We start from the raw sequence: 11,050 nt of genomic DNA on the forward strand, positions 1-11,050 counted from the left end.
TGAGATCGGTAACACCTAATAGTTTTCTTGAGTTCTATTTTGATTGTTACAAATACGAATCTTATTACTTAGGTAATATAGATTGGATTGATCTAACCAGACAAAGGAGTTTATTAGTTTAAACGGAAGAACCTTTGCATATGACTTGAGATATATCTTTATCTGGAAAGAATCAATAGAGTTGTTACCAAACCGATTTATTGTTCCTTTACTATTCGGAATACGATCCAAAGGAATTGTTCCAGCGCGTGCACTTATTGAATGTCGGAAGCGCATGGATACTGAAGAAACTAAGTGAACTAGGTTTAGTTGCTTGGTCTCAACTATACGAAGTTGGTTTATATTTTGTATAACGACGTAATTCTGAGAGTATTAAATTCTGGACTAGGTCCCGGGGTTTTTCTGCATTTGCAGTTTCCTCGTTAACAAAATCTTGTTGTGTCATTTACTTTTCTTTTCCGCAATTATAATTATTGTTATTATAATTTAAAGTAAATTACACAAACGTTAACTCTGTATCACTTGATAGTGATTTGTTGTATCCATACAACAAATAGACAAATAGAAGGATAGAATTTGGTGATAAACACCTCCTAAATCAAGAGATTCAGTCCAAATCTGAGTTCACGGAGAACACAAAGTTCTAGTTTGATAAATGATATTCGACTAGATTGCAATACAGACTGACTCGGACCTTACAAGGCTAAGTTGTCAAACTAATCCAACGGCCATGACGGTGCCAAATGGTTCTCATCTAACCCTCTCTTACATTCATAAAGGTACTCACTCTTACACTAACTACTACTACACCTAACTACCACTAAAGACTGACATATAGCGTGATAAGGGCACCCTCTTTTATGCACAGGGATACAACATTCCACTCGCCTTGAAAACATCCTTGTCCTCAAGGATGTAGAATTGAATCACCAGGTGGTCTTGTATCTGGGAAGGTAGGTGTGCAACAAGGCAGACTTCAGTAACAGTTCCCCGTATAGAGATGCCAGTGCGAATCGAGCTGGAGTTGTAGTACTTATCAGCTCAGCTGATGTCAAGAACTTAGTAAAGTCCAGGTATTTTGTGAAGCCTCGATACAACGTACATGTGTGACCCACGGCCCGCGTACCATAGTACTGAATAAGAAGTGCTGCTCTCTTTTTAGCTAAAGTAAAAGTCAAATTTTCCAATACCTCCGTTTGTCATACTACACCGTTGACCTATACAGCTCTTACTGCCTCATCAAAAAGTTGTGTAAGCTTGAATGATCCCCACTCTTCATGCCCCCATTGCTCTATAACCTGAATGTTAAGCCCAACCAGCAAGTCCTTGATTCCCATTCCATTCATTAGAAATTTTGTCCACTGACAAAACTTCATGAGCCAAGTATAAGCAACACTGATCACCAAGGAGTGTGCCTTAATGTCAGCTTGTATTACTTCATAAAAATTTCATGTGGCCGTTGCTGGATCCCGACTGCGAATTTGTACATCATGTACTTGGCACACCAAACATAACAGTCGGTAGAAAGATACCAGCAGAATAAAAAGATCAACCAAGACAAAAATCTCAAGTGCTTGTATTACCACAGGTGAGAAAATCTTCAACAATACACCAACGAAGACTTTTGTAGCATTTGAGAAAGCATGAGCAAACAAGAGAATATCATCATGAGCCTTTGGATTGTGAACCACTATGAGCCTGAATGGAAGTACCATTATCCCGTCATCAAACTCCAGTTTGAAATAACTCCGCACTGGTTGAAACCCCATACACCACAAGTGGTAGCAGTAACAACACTCATGTTGAATATGAGCCGAAGTCCGCAAAACAAACACAACAGAATTTGGATTTACTGTTTCAACCGTCTCGACAACACTAAGAGCTCCATAAATCACAGGTGTAGTCAAAGGAAAGTACAAAAGTGGACCCCTTCTGAAGAACCTGAAAAAATTTCTAATAAACGAGTCAAGCATCCTAAGAGAATGGTAATGAAATCTGAATTTCCACCTTAGGTACTCTACTCTCACCAACTTGTGCAGAATCTTAATTATTATGAGCAAGACTTGAATTCCAACTATATTGTCTACATTCGACCCATGTGGAATCTCAGTGAGCAAAAATGGTATTTCCATCATCTTTATATGAGGACTCTTCCAAAAGACTTCAGAAGTAAGCAATTGAGGACGCGAAAAAGGACTAATTCTCCAAAAATACCACTGACTCCTAAAAATTGTGGGAACTGGTTGTCTAACATGAGCTTGAACAGTGTTATAAGAGTCGTGTGAAGTATGAAGTAAACCAAGTTGAAGGTGCAAGAAAATGTCAGCAGCACCACAATTACGTCTCCGCACTATGCTCCCGATTAATTTAGCAAGAAAGAGAATTTCAAACTGCTCAAGCCTTTCCACTAATACACAAATAAGCCTGCTGACACAATTTGCAACAATCTGAGTATGAATCCTTGCTTCACATGACCTATTACTTCACCAACCAGCTGAGTAAAACTTGAATTTCCACCGCAAGTACTCAATGCACAACAACACATTTACAATATGAAATACCATGAGCAGTTCGACATGAAACAACTTCATAGAAATATACAACTGTATAGCGTCTTCTTCCCCATGCAAACTCCACCATCCCATACAAAAGGTTCAGTTCGAGCATAACACAAATAACATTGACCTCTCCAGGTAGAGTTCAAAAATTTATCATTAAGCCAGTAGGAAAAGTAAACAACATCATCAGTAAAACTCCACAAAACACTATAAGGCAGTTTACCCAAGAATTCCTGTACCATTTCAAGTTCATATACCCTAATCCAGAAGAGTATTAAAATTGTGTTTCTCTTAGCTATATGAACAAACAGCTTCCTCTCATCATAATCTTTGGAATCATTAACACATAAAAAATGAATTGACTGCACGGATGAAAAATATGATTTATACCCAAAGCTAAGAAGTAATCAAATAATCAATCTACCAGCACATTTACCTCGATCGAATAACAAACGAGAATCATCAAGTTTGAAGTGAAAACAAACCATACCTAGAATTTTGTTGTAGACAAAGAACAAATCGTGCAGACATTCAACAGTTCATTGGTTTTCTGAAAAAAATTGGACGCAATTCCTTCTGGTACAATTATCTTCCTCGCCAATTTTCAACTGATTTAACCGGAAAAAATCATTTATCAACGATTTTGAAACATCTTTAACTCGTAAACTCACATCATTGAGTGAATCTACATCTTCTTCTTCAACAAACAAAAATGGAGGAATCAAGTTTACTTCGAGAGAATCATCAATTTCATCGACATCAGAAGGAATCAACTCCATATCGGAAGAATTACCCACTTCGATGACAGCGGACGGAATTGAATGGTCTACTACTGACTTCGTAGAGGCTTTTTCATCATCAATAGATGGAGCAATTTTGGTATCATCCCTTTGATTAACACTCGATGAAAATCCATCTGAACTTTCCTTGTTTGCTGAATCTGCAGATAACACAGTGTTAAAACCACTTGCTTTATCTGAACTGTGTTGATCGTTGTGATATTGATCCAATTTCTTCATGAGTAAATCGAATTTAGAAGATAGATCTGATTAGAGTTTGATGAAATCAGTATGTAGTTTAGAGATTGCCGCAGCGTTGGCTTCAACCTTACCATTAACCTCTTTGATAATCATTGTACGAAAAAAATTGGATGAAATTTTCGATGAAATTGAATGGATTCGAACGGCTTTGATGCCAATTATTGTATCCCTACAACAAATGGACAAACATAAGGATAGAATTTGGTGATAAACACCTCCTATATCAAGAGATTCAGGCCAAACCTGAGTTCACAGAGAACACAGCCATGAAGAACAAAGTTCTAGTTTGATAAATGATATTCCACTAGGTTGCAATACAGACTGACTCGGACCTTATAAGGCTAAGTTTTCAAACTAATCTAATGGCCATGATGGTGCCAAATGGTTATCATCTAACCCTCTCTTATATTCATAAAGGCACTCACTCTTACACTAACTACTACTACACCTAACTACTACTAAAGACTGACATATAGCGTGATAAGGGAACCATCTCTTATGCACAGGGATACAACATGATCCTATAGAGTTTGGTTAAGTCTGAACCTATTACAAAGTAATCACACTTTGATTGTTGTATTATCTCGGTCTCGTATTCATAGACGATCATACAAAGTGTGAATACCGATTTGTCGTATTGTCTCGATTTTGTCCATAGACAATCACTTTCGGTAAGAGCACTTATAGGTGGATAATTTAAAGATTGTGGTGTATTTAGGTACCCTCATCTTTTCAATTGGTATCAAAGCAGGCAAACACGAAAAGATCTAATAATTTGTGTTTGGTGCGATCCAACCTATAAGAACTGAATATATGTCTGATTTAGTTAACGTTATGCAAGACTATGAGTGCTAAATTGTTGAAGATGTTTCCACTTTATTAACTCATGATCCAGGAGTTATGAAAGCATCTAAGTCTATCTCTGATGGAAAAGAAGATTCTGATAAAGAGTTGGTAAAACTCCTAAAGCCTATAAGATCTCTGTCTACAAGAATGCTAATGTTAGAGCATTGCTCGGTCGAACTCGCATGCCTTTCTATCTCAAGCATGTTTGTCAATGTTAGTGATCAAAACTATAAGTCTTGGTTTCTAGCCTATATAGCTAAAGGTCTCGGACTAGGATAGAAAGTGTAGTTGAGCTCAAGACTCCATGGAAATCATCATACAAGACGAAGGACTACTCAAGGAACTGGTGGAACTTCATCGACTAAAACGTATGTGGAGACTTGAACTTATCTGTCACTCAAAAGTCTATTTACTCTATCTCCTACTCTTGCGACAAAAGTCGTTTTGATATATAGACTTTGATTATACACATTTATTATTTCGAGCCGAGTTTATCTCGCCTATCTATTTCTCGAAATATGTGTTGGTAAGATTTCGCTTTAGCCAAATTCATCTTTATCTAGTGACAAATGTCATGTTATGTTTCAATCACTTTGAAAATTGCTCTGACGAAAAATGGTCTGTGAATAACGGCTATATAACGTCCTCTGAGAATGTTTCAATGAGAGTTTAGATTACATAACCATTGGTAGGAATTAAGCATTGTTGTGGAAACACATATATGTATAAGTCCTTATTCATTGAACCAAAGTTTGTGAACTTTGTTGATCAAGAGAAACGGAATGTGGCGTGAGCCAAGTCCGCGAACTGGTGGAAGTTCTCGACCCGAGAATTTCTGCTGGAGTTTGTGAACTCCTTTCGTGAGCTTAAGTCCGCGAACCCAGTCCGCGAACTTGAGTAGGTTATATCTAAAATCGGTTGTTCTTGAACTCATGTTTATATAAACTAAGGAATGCTTTTGGAAACCTTGGCTATAAAGTTCATGAACCGATTCGAGTTAATCAAACCGTTTTTGCTTCGATTGTGTCTTGTGTAGTTACATAAGATCTAAGCAATTGAACAACTCTCTAACTAGTTCATTTGAGTCATTTGAACTAGTTATGGTGAAGAAGAATATGGTGGATATGAAAATGATCATATGGCTAACCATTTGGTTAACTATTATTGAACCAACAAATGTTAATGCTTGGTAACGGTTACATAAACCCAAAATTGGACATTTCATTTGTGTGTAGCAAGCTAAGTTTTCTATTCAACGGTTGAGAAATATTATCTTGAATCTAATCAGGTTTTCATATAACGGTGAATATTGAATGCTTTGTTACCAAGATAATATTGATTGCAAACCCTTATTTGAAAGACTATATAAGGGAGAACTCTAGCAACTGGGAAACCTAATCCCCACACCTTACGTGTGATACTAGTTGCATAAGCTAGAGTCAATTCTCCTTTAACCTTGGGTTTTCTTCTGTAAACCAGATTAATGACTTAAATACTTCATTGGGATTGTGAAGCCAGACCGATACTACTTTTCTTGTAGTTGTGTGATCTGATCTTGTTGATTCTATCTTTTTGAGTACAATCGTAACGATTGGCTTGAGATTTATATCGCCGATAGGCAAGATATAAAAGTAATCACAAACATCTTCATCTCATCATTTGTGATTCCGCAATATCTTTTTTCGCTGCATCGATTAAGATTATTGTGAGGTGATTGATAATACTAGGTTTTTCTTCGGGAATATAAGTCCGGGTTATCAATTGGTTCCTGTTCACCTTGATTTATCAAAAGACAGAACAAAACTCGTAGGTATATTCGTGGGAGATGGATTTATCTATTACCGTAGACTTTTCTGTGTGATACATATTTGTTTATTGAATTCTTCGACTTTGGGTCGTAGTAACTCTTAGTTGTGGGTGAGATCAGCTAAGGGAATCAAGTACGTAGCATCCTGCTGGGATCAGAGGCGTAGGAGCATAACTTTACCTTGGATCAGTGTGAGATTGATTGGGGTTCAACTACAGTCCAGACCGAAGTTAGTTTGGAGTAGGCTAGTGTATGTAGCGGCTTAATACAGTGTGTGTTCAATCTGGACTAGGTCCCGGGGTTTTTCTGCATTTGCGGTTTCCTCGTTAACAAAATTTTGGTGTCTGTGTTATTTCTATTTCGCATTATATTTTTTTATATAATTTAAATATCACATGTTGTGCATTGTTCAATCAATTAGAATATCCGACCTTTTGGTTGTTGATTTAAATTGACTGACACTTGGATATTGGTCTTTGGTACCATCCAAGTTATCTCTCTTTGATAAAGACTTGCAGATTTCTGTTTGCTTGAAGTAAAGATCAAATTGAGAGATTGAGATATAAACTCTTTGATATAATTTTTATCTAGATTGAGTCTGACTGTCTAGTTGATTCTCTAGAAAGTATATTGGAGTTTGTCCATATAGATTGCTAAGCGAAATATTGGGTGTGGTTGTTGTACCCCCGCTTTTTCAGCTAATATTAAAGACATAATCTAATCTTCTTAAGCAAGATATCAGAGAGAAATATATTCAACTAAATATTCTAGCCAAAGAGAATATGGATCTCACTGTTAAAGTAGAAGCTCTTGGTAAATCTCTTACTCAAGATCAAGAGATTTATCCTATGACTCTGACTAATGATTTTGTCAAAATTTCTTCTGATGAGGAAAATAAAAGTCCTTGCTCAACTTTTAGAGATTGTGATAACAAGTATTGTTTGATCACATCTGAAACAGATCATGATGATGAAAGGTTGTCTAATTATATCAAGTTAGAAGAGAATGAGAACCATCTTCTATAACTATGATGATCAAACGGAATCTTGTCTAGAGGAAACTTTGAATCGATTCCGTGAAAAATATCTTAAGGAATATAACTTTCAGACACTTGACAGGAAACTTATACTTCTTCAAAATATTATAGTAAAAATATTAAAGGAAGTTTCTTGTCTTAAAAAACTGAAAGACCATTCCTCAGTAGAAAGACAAAATATACCCCGAACTGATAAGATCAACTCAAAAGAATAATAAGTAAGAGTCGATAATTCATTTCTAGAAAAAGGTTCCTCCTCACTCATGTCGAAAAAGTCCTTGTTTACATGAAGAACGATTCCAGAAGAAAGGGAAAGAGAGAATCTCTGCCAAAGGAAACAATCAGGAACTTCCGATAATTGTTTCAGATAATCATACTGATGTGCATAATAAGGAAATCCTTAGAATGAGAAAATCTTATGAAAATCTCACTGACAAAATTAATATATATTCATCTATCTCTTAAAATTTTCACATCAGTACAGTTTTTCCTCATGATACTTTTAGATCAAGGAAGGATCATCTTCTTGGGAGAAAATACTTTGGGCAGAAATTTCGAAAGAGAAACATGAACTATGTTTCTGATACTCGTTGTAAGTAAGAAAAGGCTTTCTCCGATACAACCTAGTTGTATGGAGATTGTGCACTCTCATCCTAATCCGTGCTCATTTCTAGGGATTAGAAAGCACATAAAACGAGAGCACAATTTTTCGTTTGTGTTTTTATCAAAAAATAAATAATCTATGACAATTTCTGGATAGCTGCGAATCCATTTTTGTCTAAAAATAGTTCATGTTTATCGTGATCTTCCAAAAATAGGTTTTATTTGAAATTTTCGAATTTTAATAAACCTTCCAGCTTGAGAAGTTCGGACATAGGAAACAAAAAATATATTTTGTATATATTTTCGGAATTTCCTGAGTATTTTCGGCCGAAAGTTGTCTCTCCTTAAGAGAAACTTTCTCTTGCTTGTATTGAGAAACCATGATTAATTCTTATTTAAATCCCTAAGCATGCCTCCAATAACTCGCAGTTTTACAAAGGCCAATAAGGAAGAAGATCAAAAGGTTAAGGATTGTCAAGGAATCAATACATAAAGGAAGAAGAAAATCATATCAAAAATCATGTCTGATTATGATTCCGATAGTTCTACTGGATCTCAAGATGAGTCTTGTCTCTTGGATTACAAGCTTTAAGATCCAACAAAAGCCAAGTGGATACCTTCTGATAGTATGATTGACTATATCCATGGTTTTGAAGAACTAAGAACCAATCTCATAATGACGGTTCGAAATCAAGATTGGCTCAAAGATAGGGTTGAGGAAACAAAAGCTGATCTTGCAGACATGAAGATTCAAGTCGAAAAGCTTGAAAAATAGGAAATGGTTGCAGACAAGTCTCTCTAGACATGCTTCAAGAGTTTGAACATTAAAGAAACCTCAGTGAACAATAAGAGCACCACTAGAGATTAAGCTATAAGCTGCAAAGCTTAATCCAAGAAAAATAGACATCAGTTTTTGATTTATTTCGATTATTGTTAAGGTCTATTTTTGAATAAAACTATCAATTATTTATGAGTAAAATTATTATTTTATAATTTTTCTTGTGATAGTTTTCGATTACATAGCATGTGCTTGAATTTCTATATTTTGCTATGTGTTTTCGGTTTATGGGATGTCTGATTTCGGTTTTCATAACCTTCATATTCGATCTCATATGATGTGAACCCCTATGGTTTGTGTGATTTTTTGATTTAGCGGGATTAAGTTCTAGCCATGTTGGTAGGCTTTATCAAAGGATCATAAGGTGTTTCGATTGAAACTCATATGTAAAAAGTCACAATGTCTTGAATATATTTGTGTTTACATGAGTTGTGTTTAGCATAAACATATGTGTTTCGGGTTTTCAACTTTTGCTATTGACATGCATTAGTTAAAACCGATTCAACTTTTCTATGGTAAAGGTTGCTCTTATTTTTGTGTTTTTGTTCTTGCGAGAGGATGACAACATAATGGGGGAGAGTTCTAACTTGAACTTGCGCTTAATGATATATATTTATGGGGAGAAGAGGATGCGGAATCTGAAGTAACGAATTTGTCAGTTAATCATTTTCCTGCTAAGAAAAGCCTGCTTGTATTGCATGTTAGAGCATAGCTCGGTTGAACCCACTAAGCGTTGGTATGTCAAGTTTGGTTGTCATATTTTATTAAATCAAAACTCGTTTAAAGAGTCGCTTGATTATTTACTAGAGTCAACTTCGTATAGGTAAGCTAGAAAGTTACTAGGATATGAGACTTACAAGTATTATGTGAAGACTTAAAGAATGTGAAGAAGTAAAGAGATACAACGACGAACTCATCCTTCCACTTGAGGTTAGTAATATTTGAATTGAATTGTTTCATTCCTAACGTATATTTCAAGTCGTGCATATTGAAACATAACTGCGAAGCTGTAAATGATTATACTCTAGATAGACATAGTATTAAGGAATTACAATACGAAGTATAACGTCTATCTTTTGAACTTCGTATATAAGACGTCGACATAATCTTATGAATGCTATTGTGATTATGTATGGGTATGAGTGAAGATTTCGTCCTACGAAACAATGTTTTACATTCGTTTAAAGGAAATACAATTCATCAACTTGTTTTATTAATCGAAAGGGAAATCGCTAGGCGTATTGGTATTGTTATTCATTTCAAATCTTTGGATTACCAATATGTTTGTTTAGTTAACCGCTCATAACTTGTTTATGTATCTTGGTAAAACCATTCACAATGCCTGACTTCTGTATTGGTATGACTTTTATTAGTGAAACTGATCTTAAGTAATCACCTGAGATGGTATCATCGATATGTTATAATTGGTATGACCAACTCTAGACATTGGGGAACCGATCCTAGTAAGAGGTGCAACCGATCACAGGTATGTGGAATCGATCCTTGTAAGAGGTACAACAAGTCTTAGTAATTGGTAACCGATCCTAGTACCTAGTCAACCAATTTCCGGAAAGCTAGTGTGACCGATCCTAGTACCCACATGGAGGTAGAACCGAAGCTTTGTGTTTTGGTAGAACCGTGAAACCCATTAATCGTGATTTCATAGGATAATCAATCACATAGTTCTTGGAATTCAGATGAACCAATTCTAAACTATGAAAAGGCGAGGGTACCCAAATATACCTCAAGCTAAAAATTTTCCACCTATAAGTCCTTTCTCCGAAAGTGATTGTCTATGGACAGAATCGAGACAATGCAACTAATCAGTTCACACTTCGTGTGATCGTCTATGGATACGAAATCGAGACAATACAACAACGAAGTATGTTTACTTGATAAAAAGGTTCGGACTTAACCAAACACAATAGGATTGCTTATCAAGTAAATAGGAATTAACGTTTATGTAATTTACTTTAATTATAATAAAACAATTGTAATGTAGAAATATAAAGTAAATGACACAGCAATATTTTGTTAACGAGGAAACCGCAAATGCTGAAAAACCATGGGACCTTGTCCAGAATTGAATACTCTCAGGATTAAGCCGCTATACAAAATAAAACAACTTCGTACAGTTGAGACCAAGAAACTAAACCTATAGTTCACCTAGTTATGTCTGTATTCCCATGCCTACGACCTGTAATAAGTCACATACTTGGAACAATTCCTTTGGTTCGTATTCCAAACAGTAAAGGAACAACAAATCTGTTTGGTATTAACTCTGTTCAACCAAGTGATATGAGTTAGATAAAGGCTCTTCTG

The 11,050-nt window shown here is 35.7% G+C and overlaps 1 protein-coding gene across 1 annotated transcript; it reads right to left on the bottom strand.

Moving 5' to 3' along the window:
* Positions 1–575: 575 nt before the first annotated feature.
* LOC113357009 lies at positions 576–3,890 on the bottom strand. Its single transcript, XM_026600265.1, has 2 exons — positions 3,670–3,890; positions 576–3,498 (listed from the first exon to the last, which is right to left on the bottom strand). The coding sequence occupies exons 1-2, from the start codon at positions 3,689–3,691 to the stop codon at positions 3,098–3,100; spliced, it is 423 nt and encodes a 140-aa protein (XP_026456050.1). The 5' UTR covers positions 3,692–3,890; the 3' UTR covers positions 576–3,097.
* Between the last annotated feature and the right edge of the window lie 7,160 nt (positions 3,891–11,050).

Source organism: Papaver somniferum, chromosome 3, assembly GCF_003573695.1.
Source record: "Papaver somniferum cultivar HN1 chromosome 3, ASM357369v1, whole genome shotgun sequence".
NCBI lineage: Eukaryota > Viridiplantae > Streptophyta > Magnoliopsida > Ranunculales > Papaveraceae > Papaver > Papaver somniferum.